This window comes from Ranitomeya imitator, chromosome 7 (assembly GCF_032444005.1).
Source record: "Ranitomeya imitator isolate aRanImi1 chromosome 7, aRanImi1.pri, whole genome shotgun sequence".
NCBI classification, from domain to species: domain Eukaryota; kingdom Metazoa; phylum Chordata; class Amphibia; order Anura; family Dendrobatidae; genus Ranitomeya; species Ranitomeya imitator.
Window position 1 is genome coordinate 224,920,250 of NC_091288.1, and position 21,846 is coordinate 224,942,095.

Here is a 21,846-nt window from a genome sequence, read left to right on the forward strand (position 1 = left end):
GGAGACCACAAACTGGAAGGAAGGAGCTGAGAGACCACAAACTGGAAGGAAGGAGCACAGAGACCACAAACTGGAAGGAAGGAGCACAGAGACCACAAACTGGAAGGAAGGAGCAGAGAGACCACAAACTGGAAGGAAGGAGCACAGAGACCACAAACTGGAAGGAAGGAGCAGAGAGACCACAAACTGGAAGGAAGGAGCACAGAGACCACAAACTGGAAGGAAGGAGCAGAGAGACCACAAACTGGAAGGAAGGAGCAGAGAGACCACAAACTGGAAGGAAGGAGCAGAGAGACCACCAACTGGAAGGACGGAGCGAAGAGACTACAAACTGGAAGGAAGGAGCAGAGAGACCACAAACTGGAAGGAAGGAAGGAGCTGAGAGACCACAAACTAGAAGTAGGAGCAGAGACCAAAAATTGGAAGGAAGGAGAACAGGGCCACAAGCTAGAAGGAAGGAGCAGAGAGACCACAAACTGGAAGGAAGGAACAGAGAGACCACAAACTGGAAGGAAGGAGCAGAGAGACCACAAACTGGAAGGAAGGAGCAGAGAAACCAACTGGAAGGAAGGAGCACAGAGACCACCAACTGGAAGGAAGGAGCAGAGAGACCAGAAACTGGAACGAAGGAGCAGAGAGACCACAAACTGGAAGGAAGGAGCAGAGAGACCACAAACTGGAAGGAAGGAGCAGAGAGACCACAAACTGGAAGGAAGGAGCAGAGAGACCACCAACTGGAAGGACGGAGCGAAGAGACTACAAACTGGAAGGAAGGAGCAGAGAGACCACAAACTGGAAGGAAGGAAGGAGCTGAGAGACCACAAACTAGAAGTAGGAGCAGAGACCAAAAATTGGAAGGAAGGAGAACAGGGCCACAAGCTAGAAGGAAGGAGCAGAGAGACCACAAACTGGAAGGAAGGAACAGAGAGACCACAAACTGGAAAGAAGGAGCAGAGAGACCACAAACTGGAAGGAAGGAGCACAGAGACCACAAACTGGAAGGAAGGAGCAGAGAGACCACCAACTATAAGGAAGGAGCGAGGAGACCAGAAACTGGAACGAAGGAGCAGAGAGACCACAAACTGGAAGGAAGTAGGGAGGAGACCACAAACTGGAAGGAAGGAGCAGAGACCACAAACTGGAAAAAAGGAGCAGAGAGACCACAAACTGGAAGGAAGGAGCAGAGAGACCACAAACTGGAAGGAAGGAGCAGAGAGACCACAAACTGGAAGGAAGGAGCAGAGAGACCACAAACTGGAAGGAAGTAGCGAGGAGACCACAAACTGGAAGGAAGGAGCAGAGAGACCACCAACTGGAAGGAAGGAGCAGAGAGACCACAAACTGGAAGGAAGGAGCAAGGAGACCACAAACTGGAAGGAAGGAGCAGAGAGACCACCAAATGGAAGGAAGGAGCAGAGAGACCACAAACTGGAAGGAAGGATCAGAGAGACCACAAACTGGAAGGAAGGAGCAGAGAGACCACAAACTGAAAGGACGGAGCGAGGAGACCAGAAACTGGAACGAAGGAGCAGAGAGACCACAAACTGGAAGGAAGTAGCGAGGAGACCACAAACTGGAAGGAAGGAGCAAGGAGACCACAAACTGGAAGGAAGGAGCAGAGAGACCACAAACTGGAAGGAAGGAGCAGAGAGACCACCAACTGGAAGGACGGAGCAGAGAGCCCACCAACTGGAAGGAAGGAGCAGAGAGACCACCAACTGGAAGGAAGGAGCAGAGAGCCCACAAACTGGAAGGAAGGAGCAGAGAGACCACAAACTGGAAGGAAGGAGCGAGGAGACCAGAAACTGGAACGAAGGAGCAGAGAGACCACAAACTGGAAGGAAGGAGCGAGGAGACCACAAACTGAAAGGAAGGAGCGAGGAGACCACAAACTGGAAAAAAGGAGCAGAGAGACCACAAACTGGAAGGAAGGAGCAGAGAGACCACAAACTGGAAGGAAGGAGCAAGGAGACCACAAACTGGAAGGAAGCAGCAGAGACCACAAACTGGAAGGAAGGAGCAGAGAGCCCACCAACTGGAAAGAAGGAGCGAGAAGACCAGAAACTGGAACGAAGGAGCAGAGAGACCACAAACTGGAAGGAAGGAGCAGAGAGACCACAAACTGGAAGGAAGGAGCAAGGAGACCACAAACTGGAAGGAAGGAGCAGAGAGACCACCAAATGGAAGGAAGGAGCAGAGAGACCACAAACTGGAAGGAAGGATCAGAGAGACCACAAACTGGAAGGAAGGAGCAGAGAGACCACAAACTGAAAGGACGGAGCGAGGAGACCAGAAACTGGAACGAAGGAGCAGAGAGACCACAAACTGGAAGGAAGTAGCGAGGAGACCACAAACTGGAAGGAAGGAGCAAGGAGACCACAAACTGGAAGGAAGGAGCAGAGAGACCACAAACTGGAAGGAAGGAGCAGAGAGACCACCAACTGGAAGGACGGAGCAGAGAGCCCACCAACTGGAAGGAAGGAGCAGAGAGACCACCAACTGGAAGGAAGGAGCAGAGAGCCCACAAACTGGAAGGAAGGAGCAGAGAGACCACAAACTGGAAGGAAGGAGCGAGGAGACCAGAAACTGGAACGAAGGAGCAGAGAGACCACAAACTGGAAGGAAGTAGCGAGGAGACCACAAACTGGAAGGAAGGAGCGAGGAGACCACAAACTGGAAAAAAGGAGCAGAGAGACCACAAACTGGAAGGAAGGAGCAGAGAGACCACAAACTGGAAGGAAGGAGCAAGGAGACCACAAACTGGAAGGAAGCAGCAGAGACCACAAACTGGAAGGAAGGAGCAGAGAGCCCACCAACTGGAAAGAAGGAGCGAGAAGACCAGAAACTGGAACGAAGGAGCAGAGAGACCACAAACTGGAAGGAAGGAGCAGAGAGACCACAAACTGGAAGGAAGGAGCAGAGAGACCACAAACTGGAAGGAAGGAGCAGAGAGACCACCAACTGGAAGGAAGGAGCAGAGAGACCACCAACTGGAAGGAAGGAGCAGAGAGACCACAAACTGGAAGGAAGGAGCAGAGAGACCACCAACTGGAAGGAAGGAGCAGAGAGACCACAAACTGGAAGGAAGGAGCAGAGAGGCCACCAACTGGAAGGAAGGAGCAGAGAGACACCCAACTGGAAGGAAGGAGCAGAGAGACCACAAACTGGAAGGAAGGATCAGAGAGACCACCAACTGGAAGGAAGGAGCAGAGAGACCACCAACTGGAAGGAAGGAGCAGAGAGACCACCAACTGGAAGGAAGGAGCAGAGAGACCACAAACTGGAAGGAAGAAGCAGAGAGACCACAAACTGGAAGGAAGGAGCAGAGAGACCACCAACTGGAAGGAAGGAGCAGAGAGACCACCAACTGGAAGGAAGGAGCACAGAGACCACAAACTGGAAGGAAGGAGCAGAGAGACCACAAACTGGAAGGAAGGAGCGAGGAGACCAGAAACTGGATCGAAGGAGCAGAGAGACCACAAACTGGAAGGAAGTAGCGAGGAGACCACAAACTGGAAGGAAGGAGCAGAGAGACCACAAACTGGAAAAAAGGAGCAGAGAGACCACAAACTGGAAGGAAGGAGCAGAGAGACCACAAACTGGAAGGAAGGAGCAAGGAGACCACAAACTGGAAGGAAGCAGCAGAGACCACAAACTGGAAGGAAGGAGCAGAGAGCCCACCAACTGGAAGGAAGGAGCGAGGAGACCAGAAACTGGAAGGAAGGAGCAGAGAGACCACAAACTGGAAGGAAGGAGCAGAGAGACCACAAACTGGAAGGAAGGAGCAGAGAGACCACAAACTGGAAGGAAGGAGCAGAGAGACCACCAACTGGAAGGAAGGAGCAGAGAGACCACCAACTGGAAGGAAGGAGCAGAGAGACCACAAACTGGAAGGAAGGAGCAGAGAGACCACCAACTGGAAGGAAGGAGCAGAGAGACCACAAACTGGAAGGAAGGAGCAGAGAGGCCACAAACTGGAAGGAAGGAGCAGAGAGACCACCAACTGGAAGGAAGGAGCAGAGAGACCACAAACTGGAAGGAAGGAGCAGAGAGACCACCAACTGGAAGGAAGGAGCAGAGAGACCACAAACTGGAAGGAAGGAGCAGAGAGGCCACCAACTGGAAGGAAGGAGCAGAGAGACACCCAACTGGAAGGAAGGAGCAGAGAGACCACAAACTGGAAGGAAGGAGCAGAGAGACCACAAACTGGAAGGAAGGAGCAAGGAGACCACAAACTGGAAGGAAGGAGCAGAGAGACCACCAAATGGAAGGAAGGAGCAGAGAGACCACCAACTGGAAGGAAGGAGCAGAGAGACCACAAACTGGAAGGAAGGAGCAGAGAGACCACCAACTGGAAGGAAGGAGCAGAGAGACCACAAACTGGAAGGAAGGAGCAGAGAGGCCACCAACTGGAAGGAAGGAGCAGAGAGACACCCAACTGGAAGGAAGGAGCAGAGAGACCACAAACTGGAAGGAAGGAGCAGAGAGACCACAAACTGGAAGGAAGGAGCAAGGAGACCACAAACTGGAAGGAAGGAGCAGAGAGACCACCAAATGGAAGGAAGGAGCAGAGAGACCACAAACTGGAAGGAAGGATCAGAGAGACCACAAACTGGAAGGAAGGAGCAGAGAGACCACAAACTGAAAGGACGGAGTGAGGAGACCAGAAACTGGAACGAAGGAGCAGAGAGACCACAAACTGGAAGGAAGTAGCGAGGAGACCACAAACTGGAAGGAAGGAGCAAGGAGACCACAAACTGGAAGGAAGGAGCAGAGAGACCACAAACTGGAAGGAAGGAGCAGAGAGACCACCAACTGGAAGGACGGAGCAGAGAGCCCACCAACTGGAAGGAAGGAGCAGAGAGACCACCAACTGGAAGGAAGGAGCAGAGAGCCCACAAACTGGAAGGAAGGAGCAGAGAGACCACAAACTGGAAGGAAGGAGCGAGGAGACCAGAAACTGGAACGAAGGAGCAGAGAGACCACAAACTGGAAGGAAGTAGCGAGGAGACCACAAACTGGAAGGAAGGAGCGAGGAGACCACAAACTGGAAAAAAGGAGCAGAGAGACCACAAACTGGAAGGAAGGAGCAGAGAGACCACAAACTGGAAGGAAGGAGCAAGGAGACCACAAACTGGAAGGAAGCAGCAGAGACCACAAACTGGAAGGAAGGAGCAGAGAGGCCACAAACTGGAAGGAAGGAGCAAGGAGACCACAAACTGGAAGGAAGGAGCAGAGAGACCACCAAATGGAAGGAAGGAGCAGAGAGACCACAAACTGGAAGGAAGGATCAGAGAGACCACAAACTGGAAGGAAGGAGCAGAGAGACCACAAACTGAAAGGACGGAGCGAGGAGACCAGAAACTGGAACGAAGGAGCAGAGAGACCACAAACTGGAAGGAAGTAGCGAGGAGACCACAAACTGGAAGGAAGGAGCAAGGAGACCACAAACTGGAAGGAAGGAGCAGAGAGACCACAAACTGGAAGGAAGGAGCAGAGAGACCACCAACTGGAAGGACGGAGCAGAGAGCCCACCAACTGGAAGGAAGGAGCAGAGAGACCACCAACTGGAAGGAAGGAGCAGAGAGACCACAAACTGGAAGGAAGGAGCAGAGAGGCCACCAACTGGAAGGAAGGAGCAGAGAGACACCCAACTGGAAGGAAGGAGCAGAGAGACCACAAACTGGAAGGAAGGAGCAGAGAGACCACAAACTGGAAGGAAGGAGCAAGGAGACCACAAACTGGAAGGAAGGAGCAGAGAGCCCACCAAATGGAAGGAAGGAGCAGAGAGACCACCAACTGGAAGGAAGGAGCAGAGAGACCACAAACTGGAAGGAAGGAGCAGAGAGACCACCAACTGGAAGGAAGGAGCAGAGAGACCACAAACTGGAAGGAAGGAGCAGAGAGGCCACCAACTGGAAGGAAGGAGCAGAGAGACACCCAACTGGAAGGAAGGAGCAGAGAGACCACAAACTGGAAGGAAGGAGCAGAGAGACCACAAACTGGAAGGAAGGAGCAAGGAGACCACAAACTGGAAGGAAGGAGCAGAGAGACCACCAAATGGAAGGAAGGAGCAGAGAGACCACAAACTGGAAGGAAGGATCAGAGAGACCACAAACTGGAAGGAAGGAGCAGAGAGACCACAAACTGAAAGGACGGAGTGAGGAGACCAGAAACTGGAACGAAGGAGCAGAGAGACCACAAACTGGAAGGAAGTAGCGAGGAGACCACAAACTGGAAGGAAGGAGCAAGGAGACCACAAACTGGAAGGAAGGAGCAGAGAGACCACAAACTGGAAGGAAGGAGCAGAGAGACCACCAACTGGAAGGACGGAGCAGAGAGCCCACCAACTGGAAGGAAGGAGCAGAGAGACCACCAACTGGAAGGAAGGAGCAGAGAGCCCACAAACTGGAAGGAAGGAGCAGAGAGACCACAAACTGGAAGGAAGGAGCGAGGAGACCAGAAACTGGAACGAAGGAGCAGAGAGACCACAAACTGGAAGGAAGTAGCGAGGAGACCACAAACTGGAAGGAAGGAGCGAGGAGACCACAAACTGGAAAAAAGGAGCAGAGAGACCACAAACTGGAAGGAAGGAGCAGAGAGACCACAAACTGGAAGGAAGGAGCAAGGAGACCACAAACTGGAAGGAAGCAGCAGAGACCACAAACTGGAAGGAAGGAGCAGAGAGCCCACCAACTGGAAAGAAGGAGCGAGAAGACCAGAAACTGGAACGAAGGAGCAGAGAGACCACAAACTGGAAGGAAGGAGCAGAGAGACCACAAACTGGAAGGAAGGAGCAGAGAGACCACAAACTGGAAGGAAGGAGCAGAGAGACCACCAACTGGAAGGAAGGAGCAGAGAGACCACCAACTGGAAGGAAGGAGCAGAGAGACCACAAACTGGAAGGAAGGAGCAGAGAGACCACCAACTGGAAGGAAGGAGCAGAGAGACCACAAACTGGAAGGAAGGAGCAGAGAGGCCACCAACTGGAAGGAAGGAGCAGAGAGACACCCAACTGGAAGGAAGGAGCAGAGAGACCACAAACTGGAAGGAAGGATCAGAGAGACCACCAACTGGAAGGAAGGAGCAGAGAGACCACCAACTGGAAGGAAGGAGCAGAGAGACCACCAACTGGAAGGAAGGAGCAGAGAGACCACAAACTGGAAGGAAGAAGCAGAGAGACCACAAACTGGAAGGAAGGAGCAGAGAGACCACCAACTGGAAGGAAGGAGCAGAGAGACCACCAACTGGAAGGAAGGAGCACAGAGACCACAAACTGGAAGGAAGGAGCAGAGAGACCACAAAGTGGAAGGAAGGAGCGAGGAGACCAGAAACTGGAACGAAGGAGCAGAGAGACCACAAACTGGAAGGAAGTAGCGAGGAGACCACAAACTGGAAGGAAGGAGCAGAGAGACCACAAACTGGAAAAAAGGAGCAGAGAGACCACAAACTGGAAGGAAGGAGCAGAGAGACCACAAACTGGAAGGAAGGAGCAAGGAGACCACAAACTGGAAGGAAGCAGCAGAGACCACAAACTGGAAGGAAGGAGCAGAGAGCCCACCAACTGGAAGGAAGGAGCGAGGAGACCAGAAACTGGAAGGAAGGAGCAGAGAGACCACAAACTGGAAGGAAGGAGCAGAGAGACCACAAACTGGAAGGAAGGAGCAGAGAGACCACAAACTGGAAGGAAGGAGCAGAGAGACCACCAACTGGAAGGAAGGAGCAGAGAGACCACCAACTGGAAGGAAGGAGCAGAGAGACCACAAACTGGAAGGAAGGAGCAGAGAGACCACCAACTGGAAGGAAGGAGCAGAGAGACCACCAACTGGAAGGAAGGAGCAGAGAGGCCACAAACTGGAAGGAAGGAGCAGAGAGACCACCAACTGGAAGGAAGGAGCAGAGAGACCACAAACTGGAAGGAAGGAGCAGAGAGGCCACCAACTGGAAGGAAGGAGCAGAGAGACACCCAACTGGAAGGAAGGAGCAGAGAGACCACAAACTGGAAGGAAGGAGCAGAGAGGCCACCAACTGGAAGGAAGGAGCAGAGAGACCACCAACTGGAAGGAAGGAGCAGAGAGACCACCAACTGGAAGGAAGGAGCAGAGAGACCACAAACTGGAAGGAAGAAGCAGAGAGACCACCAACTGGAAGGAAGGAGCAGAGAGACACCCAACTGGAAGGAAGGAGCAGAGAGACCACAAACTGGAAGGAAGGATCAGAGAGACCACCAACTGGAAGGAAGGAGCAGAGAGACCACCAACTGGAAGGAAGGAGCAGAGAGACCACCAACTGGAAGGAAGGAGCAGAGAGACCACAAACTGGAAGGAAGGAGCAGAGAAACGACAAAATGTTTGGGGCTGACCTGCTTGCTCGCCGTACTGCGGGTAGTTCCCGGCTCCGTAGCCTAGAGACATAAGACCGAGAGTGTTGATGACACGTGGACAGGGGGCTTTCAGGTGGCGGTCCAATGGTGGGGGGGGGGAATTCGTTACCTGTCTGGGCCCCAATCTGGGGATAGTTTCCGGCTCCAAATCCTGAAGAATAAAAGAGGAATGATGAACATTTAGGAGGAAATATGATAAAGGGACATGGACTGAATGTGCTGCATGAGACCCAGGGGCACTTTATATATATGAGGGCCCCATCATCACTGTGGCCCCTGAGATCACGTGTAAAAAAGACATACCCATAATAACGGAGAATTCCTACCTGACTTGGGGGGTTTCCCTCCATAACCTAAAAGCAAGAATTACAGAGTTACCCAAAACTTGTGACCCCCGCCTGAGTGTAGCTAGGACTAGTGTACCCCTGTGTATCTGGGCACTTGGTGCCCTTTTCTGCAGCCCCCAGGTGTATGCAGCACATACCTTGCTGGGCGATGTTACTCGGATACCCGGCTGCACCATTCCTGTATCCTGCAGAAAGGAGGAGTGATATGAGACGGGACCAGCCGTGGCACGTAGGGGGCATGGTGATCTGAGGGGGGAATGTGGGCATCCCAGTGACGGCAGCTGGCACTCTATTGTCCTCTGGTGTCTGCTGTTCCTTACCAATCCTATTATCTGCAGTTGATAGGCGTTGCACAGTCTGGCGCTTCACCACAGTATTACAGGGGAGCCTCATATGGACCCCTATATATTGCAGGATGGGCTGTTGGCTGATAGCCCCATAACCCCTAGCAGCCTCCTCTGACCGGAGCCCTGTGGAGTGTTGGGGGACTACAATCCCCCCAAAGTGTCTAGATTAGACAATCGGGGACACAGAGGACTTACCTCCAATGTTTGGATATCCTCCCGCTCCATAACCTGAGGGAGACAAGAGAAGTCATGGGGGCCGAGCAATGAAGGTGATATGGAGAGGCAATGGCAATATGGGGGGACCACATGCTAATATGGAGGGGTGTGAGGAATATATGGGGTGCACAAAGTGCAAGATCGTGTGGGAGGTGTGGATTGTTAGTGGACGAGGGAACACGAGAAGGGTGGATTAGTGAGGTACATAACTAGTGGGGGCAGAGTATTAGCACAGGCCAGTGTGGGGGGCATAGAGAGGAGGACGGGCATGTTATTAGCATGGATCATTATGGGGGCAGAGTGGGGGAATGGGCAGATTATTATCACAGGCCATTATGGGTGGGTGCAGAGAAGGGGATAGGCAGTGGGCAATTGTTGAGGGGTGCAGAGTGGGGTGGGGCAGATTAGTAGCACACAGCATTGTTTGTTGGGGGCCGCAGTGGCGTGGCCTCATGGTACAAGGGCCTGATTCTCAGTGGTGGATTATTAGTTTGGGGTACCATACTGATACCTGCTTTTGATGGTTGTGCTCCTATTCCTGCAATAGAGGAATATAGATAAATACATGTAGACGCTTTTTCCACATCACACGCACAACACGATCTTCAAGGACCCCTCACTAGACATTTGAGGGGTACCCTTCATAAACTGCTGTAAACCCGGCAAGCCTCAGGACATGTATGGGGCAATTCCTTCTTACCTTGTGCCAGAACATTACCCGGATAATTTCCATAACCTGAAAAACAATTATCATCGTGAAGGGAATGACGGAGCATTAGCCTCATATTCCTCCATGTACCCCAAGACCATCCTCTCCAGGACTCCTGAAGGAAACCCACAGTAGGACCATATCAGTTGTCAGTATTTGGCATCTCTGTGCTGGTCCTTCTGAGATCCCGACTTTTTAACATTTGGGATTCTTGGCATGGCCATACACACTATTCAGCAGCCCAGCTTTATCTGCCCAGAATGCCTGGCGAGGGTTTACATATCCTAACATTAATCCTGAGGTTGGGGTCCAGTTCTGGGTTGTGTGAATATTTACAGGACACCCCCTTCACAGGCAAAGGAGAAATCCAAAGAAAGGATATGACTTCAAACCTACAAGAATAGGGAGGCGAGGGTTTTCTTATTGCAGAGTGTGGGTGCTAGCTTGTTTGTACAAATGGTCCCATTTTGAGCATAACTTTACAATCCCATTAATCTATCTACCCCCTGTATCTGACTGTATCGATTTAACCCTATGGAAGATTGTGAAGAAGTGACTGTGCATAGAGGACAGAACCAGCAAAGGTCCATGATGATGGATCCAGCATTGAGAGCAAGTCCTACCTGGCTTTTGCTTTGAAGGAAACTGTCCTAAACCTGGAGGCAAACGAAGGAATCAGAGATGTAAAACCTGAACATGAAGGAAGGCAGATACAGTATACTAAGAGGTAAGGACAGCAGATGTATGGAAAGAAGGTTAAAAGAATTAAAGAAAACTTTTCAGATGTGAGAGAAAAAGGAAACAAGATGTGAAAAAAAAAAAAATATATATATATATACAGTATGTATATATATATATATACAGTTAGGTCCATATATATTTGGACAGAGACAACATTTTTCTAATTTTGGTTATAGACATTACCACAATGAATTTTAAACAAAACAATTCAGATGCAGTTGAAGTTCAGACTTTCAGCTTTCATTTGAGGGTATCCACATTAAAATTGGTTGAAGGGTTTAGGAGTTTCAGCTCCTTAACATGTGCCACCCTGTTTTTAAAGGGACCACAAGTAATTGGACAATTGACTCCAATGCTATTTCATGGACAGGTGTGGGCAATCCCTTCGTTATGTCATTCTCAATTAAGCAGATAAAAGGCCTGGAGTTGATTTGAGGTGCGGTGCTGCATTTGGAAGATTTTGCTGTGAAGTAAACATGCGGTCAAAGGAGCTCTCCATGCAGGTGAAACAAGCCATCCTTAAGCTGCGAAAACAGAAAAAACCCAACCGAGAAATTGCTACAATATTAGGAGTGGCAAAATCTACAGTTTGGTCCATCCTGAGAAAGAAAGAAAGCACTGGTGAACTCATCAATGCAAAAAGACCTGGGCGCCCACGGAAGACAACAGTGGTGGATGATCGCAGAATAATCTCCATGGTGAAGAGAAACCCCTTCACAACAGCCGACCAAGTGACCAACACTCTCCAGGAGGTCGGCGGATCAATATCCACATCTACCATAAAGAGAAGACTGCAGGAAAGTAACTACAGAGGGTTCACTGCACGGTGCAGCCACTCATAAGCATCAAGAAGAAAAAGGCTAAAAACATCTAAAAAAGCCGCACAGTTCTGGAAGAACATTCTATGGACAGATGGAACCAAGATCAACCTCTACCAGAATGATGGAAAGAGAAAAGTATGGCAAAGGCGTAGTACAGCTCATGATCCAAAGCAGGGCCGGCGTCAGCACCCGGCACAGCGGGCAAATGCCGGGGCCCTGGGGAGAGGGGGGGGGCCCACTCACGCTGTCATAGATACAGCTGGGAGAGCAGAGCAGGAGATAACATGCTCTCTCCCCCCACAAAGTCACTGCTGGCTGCGTTCTCTTAACCCCTATGTGCCAGCTCTGACACAAGGATCTTCTCACTCAGTCAGTGCAGCCAGGCAGGCACACATAGGGGTTAACAGAAGGCAGCCAGTGTGACATAGTGGGGGCGGAGAGAGCACGTTCTCTGCTCTCCCCCCTGGGTGGCTGCAGACAGTGCTGAACTTATCAGGCAGATTCCGAGCTCCGTCCTACCAGTGACTGAGTGAGTGTTATGGTATCCAGCAGTGGTTGCAGCTGTGGCTCAGTCTGCTGCTGTCTGTCTCCGCTGCCTAAAAATGTGGGTGATGTCTGGAGGAGCAGCTGGTGGGGTGCAGCCTGTAGCCGCCCAGCTCTCCCAGAATACATGCATGCTGCACCAAACCTGCACCAGTGGGGTAGGAAGAAGCTTAACCCCTTCCCATCTGTATGAAGGTTATTGCTGAACCTTAAAGATAACAATCTGACCCGCATAAATGGGGTTAACCAGATGCCAGGAGGAAGGGGAGCTGCTGCCATGGATAAAACTGAGCTGTGGGCTGTACATTGGGGCCCCGTGGCCCCAGGCTGGTGACTGGAGGGACTCTGCCCAGTGCTGGCATGTGGGTGATTTCTGCTCCAGAGTCTCAGCTTCTCTCCTCCACATCACACTGTGCAGTCACAGCAACATTGGTTGTCTCTGTCCAGGTCCCAGCAGCTGCCACTGCTCCCACCAAGGACATGGCATCACTTAACCCTTCCCCTGCAGCCACCGGCAACAAATCCACATTATTCCTTGATTAAATCAGGTTCCAACCCAATAGAGGAGCAGACATTTCCTGCTGCCATTAGGGTCCGGGAGGGGGTGACATTCGCTGCCCTGCTACTCTGTAGTGGGGGGTGACAAGTGTAACATGGGGTAACGATGAAGGAGAAATGCACAGGATAATAGTGAGAGCGACAGAGGGCAGTGTATGGTATGGAGCAGTCAGGGGGTGGGCTGCAGGATCCCCCCATACTGTACATGACTGCTCGGGACAGGGAGGCGTTTAATGAGCTTCTAATGACGGGGCACTAATTGGGTCATTAGGGTTTGTGGAAAGGATTCAGCATCAGGTCCCTCATTAATGCCCGAGCCGCCTGTTACTTTGTGGCACAGATCTGTTGGGGCCGCAAAACCAAACAACGTTGTTTATGTAGAAAAGTCTTTGTTTCATAGAAAAACTCAAAACAGAAAAGCACCTCTCCTGTATATATACACTGCACAGCACCTTTCCTCCTGTATATATACACTGCACAGTACCTTTCCTCCTGTATATATACACTGCACAGCACCTCTCCCCCTGTATATATACACCACACAGTACCACTCCTCCTGTATATATACACTGCACAGTACCACTCCTCCTGTATATATACACTGCACAGCACCTTTCCTCCTGTATATATACACTGCAGAATTTACAATAGCTGTCACTCATGTAAGAAGTGAAATCTGGCATTGTACTATACATTTCTCTGCCGTATCTGTGCATCATAAATCGGGGTATGTGTTAAAGGGGGGGGGCCCACTGAGACTCTTTCGCCCGGGGCCCTCGAAAACCTGGAGCCGGCCCTGATCCAAAGCACACCACATCATCTGTAAAACACGGTGGCAGTGTGATGGCGCGGGCATGCATGGCTGCCAGTGGCACTGGGTCACTAGTGTTTATTGATGATGTGACACAGGACAGAAGCAGCCGAATGAATTCTGAGGTATTCAGAGCCGCCATACTGTGTGCTCAGATCCAGCCAAATGCAGCCAAACTGATTGGTCGTCGTTTCATACTACAGATGGACATTGACCCAAAACATAAAGCCAAAGCAACCCAGGAGTTTATTAAAGCAAAGAAGTGGAATATTCTGGAATGGCCAAGTCAGTCACCTGATCTCAACCCAATTGAGCAGCATTTCACTTGTTAAAGACTAAACTTCAGGAAGAAAGGTCCAGAAACAAACAGCAACTGAAAACCACCGCAGTGAAGGCCTGGCAGAGCATCAAAAAGGAGGAAACACGGCGTCTGGTGATGTCCATGAGTTCAAGACTTCAGGCAGTCATTGCCAACAAAGGATTTTCAACCAAGTACTAAAAATGAACATTTTATTTAAAATTATTGAATCTGTCCAATTACTTTTGGTCCCTTTAAAAACAGGGTGGCACATGTTAAGGAGCTGAAACTCCTAAACCCTTCATCCAATTTTAATGTGGATACCCTCAAATGAAAGCTGAAAGTCTGAACTTCAACTGCATCTGAATTGTTTTGTTTAAAATTCATTGTGGTAATGTCTCTAAATAAAATTAGAAAAATGTTGTCTCTGTCCAAATATATATGGACCTAACTGTATATATATATATATATATATATATGCACAAGACATGAGAGGCAAGAACAGAAGTAGTCTGAGGAGGACATAAGATGTACAAGAAGAGCACAAGTTATGTGAGGAGAAGGGGCACAATACATAAGAGGAGAATGGACACAAGTTATGTGAGGAGAAGGGACACAAGATGTGTGAAGAGAATGGACAAGAGACGTGTGAGGAGAAGGGACACAAGACATAAGAGAATGGACACAATACATGTATACATGTGAGGAGAATGGACACAAGATGTTTGAGGGGAAGGGACACAAGTCGTGTGAGGAGAAGGGACACGATTCGTGTGAGATGTGTGAGGAGAATGGACACAAGACGTGTGAGGAGAATGGACACAAGATGTTTGAGGAGAAGGGACACGAGTCGTGTGAGGAGAAGGTACACGATTCGTGTGAGGAGAAGTGTGAGGAGAAGGGACACGAGTCGTGTGAGGAGAAGTGTGAGGAGAAGGGACACGAGTCGTGTGAGGAGAAGGGACACAAGACATAAGAGAATGGACACAAGACATGTGAGGAGAATGGACACAAGATGTTTGAGGGGAAGGGACACGAGTCGTGTGAGGAGAAGGGACACGATTCGTGTGAGGAGAAGTGTGAGGAGAATGGACACAAGACGTGTGAGGAGAATGGACACAAGATGTTTGAGGAGAAGGGACACGAGTCGTGTGAGGAGAAGGTACACGATTCGTGTGAGGAGAAGTGTGAGGAGAAGGGACACGAGTCGTGTGAGGAGAAGTGTGAGGAGAAGGGACACGAGTCGTGTGAGGAGAAGGGACACAAGACATAAGAGAATGGACACAAGACATGTGAGGAGAATGGACACAAGATGTTTGAGGGGAAGGGACACAAGTCGTGTGAGGAGAAGGGACACGATTCGTGTGAGAAGTGTGAGGAGAATGGACACAAGACGTGTAAGGAGAATGGACACAAGATGTTTGAGGAGAAGGGACACGAGTCGTGTGAGGAGAAGGTACACGATTCGTGTGAGGAGAAGTGTGAGGAGAAGGGACACGAGTCGTGTGAGGAGAAGGGACACAAGACATAAGAGAATGGACACAAGACGTGAGGAGAATGGACACAAGATGTTTGAGGGGAAGGGACACGAGTCGTGTGAGGAGAAGGGACACGATTCGTGTGAGGAGAAGTGTGAGGAGAATGGACACAAGACGTGTGAGGAGAATGGACACAAGATGTTTGAGGAGAAGGGACACGAGTCGTGTGAGGAGAAGGTACACGATTCGTGTGAGGAGAAGTGTGAGGAGAAGGGACACGAGTCGTGTGAGGAGAAGGGACACAAGACATAAGTGAATGGACACAAGACATGTGAGGAGAATGAACACGATGTTTGAGGAGAAGGGACACGAGTCGTGTGAGGAGAATGGACACAAGACGTGTGAGGAGAATGGACACAAGATATGTGAAAAGTAGAGCAGAAGATGTGTGAGGAGAATGGACACAAGACAGGAGTGAAAATGACAGAAGATAAAACAGGAGAATTGAAGGCACATGAAGAAAAATAGATAGGGATCCGATCCAGACCACAAGACATGTAGACTGCATCACTCACCCAACCTTCCAGACTTCTGTCCCAAACCTCCATATCCATTTTGAATACCTGATAGAAGCCAAAATCAGTGATTGCGACATCATAACTGCGAAACCTCTGTAATTCAGCATACACTTACCTGCAGATCCCTGTTGGAAGCCCTGAGAGGGGTACTGAGAATATTTCCCTGAGGACATAAATATTCAGAGAAATGATGAAAAACTAAGGCGAGGGTCCATGATTTACACTAACTGACGGAGTAATTGGAAGGGACGCGTGGTAACTGCGAAGGATGGGTGGCAGCTGCAAGGGACAAGTGGCAAATGCAAGGGACGGGTGGTAGCTGCGAGGGACGGGCAGCAGCTGCGAGGGATGGGCAGTAGCTGCGAGGGATGGGCGGCAGCTGCGTGGGATGGGCGGAAAATGCGAGGGACGGGCGGCAGCTGCGTGGGACGGGCGGCAGCTGCGTGGGACGGGCGGCAAATGCGAGGGACGGGCGGCAAATGCGAGGGATGGGTGGTAGCTGCGAGGGACGGGCGGTAACTGTGGAACAGACATTACAAGCTAGTGGTCAGTAGACCCTGGACGAATTGACTATAGACACATTGGGAGCCCTGGAGAACAGTGGTCTATACCTACCTCCAGCTTTTGATCCCAGTGGTCCTAGTTGTTGTGACCCAGCTCCTTAAGAGATAAAGTAAAAGTCAGTGTCTGTCGTAGCGCACAGTGGGTCAGAGGTTAGTGCTGGTTATCTGAGTGTATTGAGGGTGTATTGAGGAGTCTGTGAATGTAGTACCGTAGTTGTATTTTATGGTCTATGTATATTTTATATGTGTATGTATATTGTGTACATGTATGTGTGTTATGTGTTGTGTGTACATTTATATGTGAGTCATGTACAATGGCTCCTCACAAAATTAGATTATCAAAAGGTGAAACTCATATTCTATAGAGTCATTACACAGAGTGATCTATTTCACGTGTTTATTTCTGTTAATGTTGATGATTACGGCTTACAGCCAATGAAAACCCAAAAGTCATTATCTCAGTAAATTAGAATACTATATAACACCAGCTGAAAAAATGATTATAAAATCTGAAATGTTCCCTACTGAGATGTCTGTTCAGTAAATGCCCTCAATACTTGGTCGGGCTCCTTTTGCATCAATTACTGCATCAATGCAGCGTGGCATGGAGGCGATCAGCCTGTGGCACTGCTAAGGGGTTATGGAAGCCCAGGTTGCTTTGATAGCAGCCTTCAGCTCGTCTACATTGTTGGGTCTGGTGTCTCATCTTCCTCTTGACAATATTCCATAGATTCTCTATGGAGTAAGGTCAGGTGAGTTTGCTGCCAATCAAGCACAGTGATACTGTTGTGTGTAAACCAGGTATTGGTACTTTTGGCCGTGTGGACAGGGGCCAAGTCCTGCTGGAGAACGTCATTTCTATTGCCAAAAAACTTGTCGGCAGAGGGAAGCATGAAGTGCTCTAAAATCTCCTGGTAGACGGCTGCCCCTCCTTGTGGAGTGTGTCAGTGACTGCCTTCTGGACATGTGTCAGGTCCGCAGTCTTCCCCATGATTGTGGAGCTACTGAAACAGACTATGGGACCTTTATAAACACTTAGGAACATTTGCAGGTGATTATTGTTAATTATTCTAATTTACTGAGATAATGACTTTTGGGTTTTCATTTGCTGTAAGCCATAATCATCAACATTAACAGAAATAGACACGTGAAATAGATCACTCTGTGTGTAATGACCCTATAGAATATAGGAGATTCACTTTTTGTATTGGAGAACTAAAATAAATTCACTTTTTTTATGATATTCTAATTTTGTGAAAAGTACTTATACCTGTGTGGTGGTGACATATATGTACGTGTCTGTTTATTGTCTGTACTTGTAAGTGTGCATATTGTGTAGGGTGTGTAATCTGGGAAGAAGAAAATGACCACATGACGACCTGGGTGTCAGTCTGGGGGGATACATGGGTGTGCGGTGGGGGATTTATGGGTGTCAGTCTGAGAGGATACAGTGGGGAAAATAGTACGTAGTCCGCCACCAATTGTGCAAGTTCTCCCACTTATAAAGATGAGAGAGGCCAGTAATTGACATCATAGGTCGACCACAACTATGAGAGTCACAATGAGAAAACAAATCCAGGAAATCACCGCGTCTGATTGGGCAAGTTTTATTTTGTAAATTATGGTGGAAAATAAGTATTTGGTCGTTAACAAAAGTTCATCTCAATATTTTGTTATATATCCTTTGTTGGCAATGACAGAGGTCAAACGTTTTCTGTAAGTCTTCACAAGGTTGCCACACACTGTTGTTGGTATGTTGGCCCATTCCTCCATGCAGATCTCCTCTAGAGCAGTGATGTTTTGGGCATGTCACTGTGCAACACGGACTTTCAACTCCCTCCAAAGGTTTTCTATGGGGTTGAGATCTGGAGACTGGCTAGGCCACTCCAGGACCTTGAAATGCTTCTTACGAAGCCACTCCTTCGTTGCCCTGGTGGTGTGCTTGAGATCATTATGCTGAAAGACCCCTCCATGTTTCATCTTCAATGCCTTTGCTGATTTTGCACTCAAAATCTCACGATACATGGCCCTATTCATTCTTTCATGTACACGGAGCAGCTGTCCTGGCCCCTTTGCAGAGAAACAGCCCCAAAGCATGATGTTGCCACCCCTATGCTTCACAGTAGGCATGGTGTTCTTTGGATGCAACTCAGCATTCTGTCTCCTCCAAACACGATGAGTTTTGTTTCTACCAAACAGTTCCAGTTTGGTTTCATCAGACCATATGACATTCTCCCAATACTCTTCTGGATAATCCAAATGCTCTCTAGCAAACTTCAGACGGGCCCGGACATGTACTGGCTTAAGCAGGGGACACGTCTGGCACTGCAGGATCTGAGTCCCTGGCAGCGTAGTGTGTTACTGATGATAGCCTTTGTTATCGTGGTCCCAGCTCTATGCAGGTCGTTCACTAGGTCCTCCGTGTGGTTCTGGGATTTTTGCTCACCTTTTTATGAGCATTTTGACCCCACGGGTGAGATTTTACGTGGAGCCCCAGATCAAGGGCATGTTAGGGCATGTTAGGTTAGGCTATGGGTTGAACTAGATGGACTTATAGTCTTCCTTCAACCTTAATAACTATGTAACTATGTAAGGGAGATTATCAGTGGTCTTGTATGTTTTCCATTTTCTTATTATTGCTCCCACAGTTGATTTCATCACACCAAGCTGCTTGCCTATTGCAGATCCAGTCTTCCCAGCCTGGTGCAGGGCTACAGTTTTGTTTCTGGTGCATGTTTTTAGGTGACCAAATACTTATTTTCCAGCATAATTTGCAAATTAAATCTTGCCAAATCAGACAAGGTGATTTTCTGGATTTGTTTTCTCATTTTGACTCTCATAGTTGTGGTCTATCGTTGTGGTGCATGAGCGCCTTATAAAAGCAGAAGTTTTGGCAATTAGCTGGTTTAGAATATATAGGCGTGTATGTGACCATGAGGCCAAAAAGCAAGGACATTCACAACAATCTAAGAGAAGCAAAAGTGGTTGCCATCAGTCTGGGAAGTGAAACGGCCATTCATAGATGATCAGGCGTCCATCATTCTACAGTGAGAAAGATCATACACAAGTGGAAAACATTCAGGACAACGTCCGTCTTCCCAGTAATGGACACCCTTGCCCCAAGATTAGAATGTGTAAAAACACCAAGAGCTACAGCTCAGACTCTAAAGACCTCAGTTTGCGTGTTAAATGTTCACGTTCATGATAATTAGAGAGCGACTGAAAAAGTATGGCTTGTTTGGAAGAGATGCCAGGAGAAAGCCTCTTCTTTCCAAAAAGCAGCATGGCAGCGCGACTAAGGATTGCAAGGTTGCATCTGAACACACCACAAGACTTCAGTAAAATTGTCCTTGGGACAGATGTGGCCACATTGGAGATGATTCACCATAATGCTCTGCACCATGTTGGTGAAACCAAACCCAGAATATCAGCATAAACGCCTTATGCCAGCAGTCCACCATTTTGGTGGACAGGGGTGAATTTGTCTTGTTTTGGAGCCACAAGACCAGGGTCTTTTGCAGTCAATGAGGTGACCATGAACTTCTCTGTTTACCAAGGTCTTTTAATGTGAGGCCATCTACCAGAATCTAAGGCTTGTCCGAAGCTGGGTCATGTAACAGGGCTCTCAAGTCACAGTCCAGACCTCAACCCAATGGAAATGCTGTGGTGGGACCTTATGAGAGCTGCACAGAAATGATCACTCACAAGCCTCAAAGAACTGAAGCACTTGTGTAAAGAAGACCACCAAAAGTCTTCAAAACGATGGGAGAGACTGGTAAAAGCTTTCTCCTGAAGACCCTTGTAGAAGACTCATACTTGCTCAGTCTGTTTCTAATCCTACTGTCATGACCTTGAACATGTTGAGGTCTTTAGAATATGAGCTGCAGATCATTTTCCAATTTCTCCGAGCATCACTCGCTCTGACCTTGGGGTAAATGTGCTGAGATGTCCACTCTGTAGAATACATTCGGCTGTCTGCAATGGTTTCCACTTGGGAATAAACTTTCTCATTGTCGAATGATGAACGTCTGATTGTTTGGAAATGGCTACATAACGCTCCAAGATTGATTGATGCCCGAGTGCTGCAGGAACAGCAAACTTCTGCTTCTATAGTGGTTCTCACACTGGCATGTGATTGGCAAAACCCTAGTGCTACTTAACCCATTCATTTCTATAGAGGCAGTAAGGGTGTACTTTTTTTCTCACATGCTTCCTCTGTATTTTGGCCTAGTTTTTGGTAAAAAATTTGTCGTGTGCTGTTTTGTTTTTTTTTTTTTTAGTTTGGATTTACCTAATTTTTAGGTCAGATTTTTTTTTAATGGGCCCTAGTTTGTGAAACTGTGAAAATCAAAGGGGGTGTACTTAGTTTTTCTCATGACTGTATGCTGCAGTGCATACAGGGTGCACTAGAGATGTGACAAATACTGAATCAGGATTGGATACCACTGGATCTGTGTATGTGGGGGACCCCGCATGTTGTGTCCCATCACTGGATCACCAATCTACTGCAGGATGTCTGGAGCGCAGTCATGTAGTAGGGATCACTCACCTCGGACATACTCCGGCTGGTAAATCGGGCTCGCTGCGCCACTTGCCTGCGGTTTTAACCCTAGAAGATACAAATGTTTCGGATATCTGGTTAATCACTCATGTCCGGACCCCACTGGCCCTCCAGTCTCACCAAGAGCTACATTTATAACACTGCTGCTTCCGTCTCAGGCTGCAGGACTGCGGTAGGGATCAGTGCAAGGACAGTCAGGCTATAGGTGGCTTCACTGATAGTGGCGGTGGCCAGGAGTCTGCTCCATGCAGACAGGGGACTGGTCATGGAGCAGGGAGCAGTCAGCTCTCTCCTCCACCATTCTCACAATGACCTCCCTACATGGCGCCTGCTGTGCACAGACAGCACACGCGCTGCACAGATCGGGGCATCACAGCGAGTATTTTTCTGTTTGATGGTTTTTTTTTATCAGTGAGTACTTGTATGGTGCCATCATTTGGCGGGTGGAGGTACACTGTGTGGGGTGTCATACTGTCCGTAGGGCGAGTGATGCCCTTCATAAGGTGGGGGAACTTTAGGAGCAATGAACTGTGTGATGATAATGTATAATATGATTTTTAGTTGTCCCTGTTAGCACACATATTGTGGGCTCTGGCCCCCTTCTCACTTTGTTTCTGCTGGGTGTGTATAAATCCAAAATCCCTCATAGTCCCCAACTGAAGAATTTTTATTGCACTTGTAGCTGCACAAATCTCCCTCCAGCTGAAACTGGTCTGATATCCCTCTCAAGACATGAGGTTCTTTGTTCTATTATAGTAAGATATTGGGCCACCGATTTGGGCTAGAAAAATAAGGAGTATATATTGCTAACTTCCATCGGTAGATCTGTCAACCACTGTAACCACTAGCAGCTAAACGCAATGAGTGAAAAGTACGGATTTCTCTGGAACTG

At 48.9% G+C, this 21,846-nt stretch overlaps 1 protein-coding gene across 3 annotated transcripts in view; it reads right to left on the reverse strand.

Moving 5' to 3' along the window:
- The window catches only part of GREP1 (glycine rich extracellular protein 1), a 73,482-nt gene that overhangs the window by 43,092 nt on the left and 8,544 nt on the right, over window positions 1-21,846 (reverse strand). For all 3 annotated transcript variants that reach the window (XM_069735196.1, XM_069735197.1, XM_069735195.1), the window contains exons 2-13: window positions 20,943-21,002; window positions 16,446-16,490; window positions 15,946-15,993; window positions 15,828-15,875; window positions 10,626-10,658; window positions 9,994-10,029; window positions 9,805-9,831; window positions 9,273-9,305; window positions 8,868-8,915; window positions 8,710-8,736; window positions 8,493-8,534; window positions 8,363-8,404 (exon numbers count right to left, since the gene is read on the reverse strand). In XM_069735196.1, the coding sequence (XP_069591297.1) occupies window positions 8,363-8,404; window positions 8,493-8,534; window positions 8,710-8,736; window positions 8,868-8,915; window positions 9,273-9,305; window positions 9,805-9,831; window positions 9,994-10,029; window positions 10,626-10,658; window positions 15,828-15,875; window positions 15,946-15,993; window positions 16,446-16,490; window positions 20,943-21,002 (489 nt within the window). The remainder of the gene's footprint in view (window positions 1-8,362; window positions 8,405-8,492; window positions 8,535-8,709; window positions 8,737-8,867; window positions 8,916-9,272; window positions 9,306-9,804; window positions 9,832-9,993; window positions 10,030-10,625; window positions 10,659-15,827; window positions 15,876-15,945; window positions 15,994-16,445; window positions 16,491-20,942; window positions 21,003-21,846) is intronic.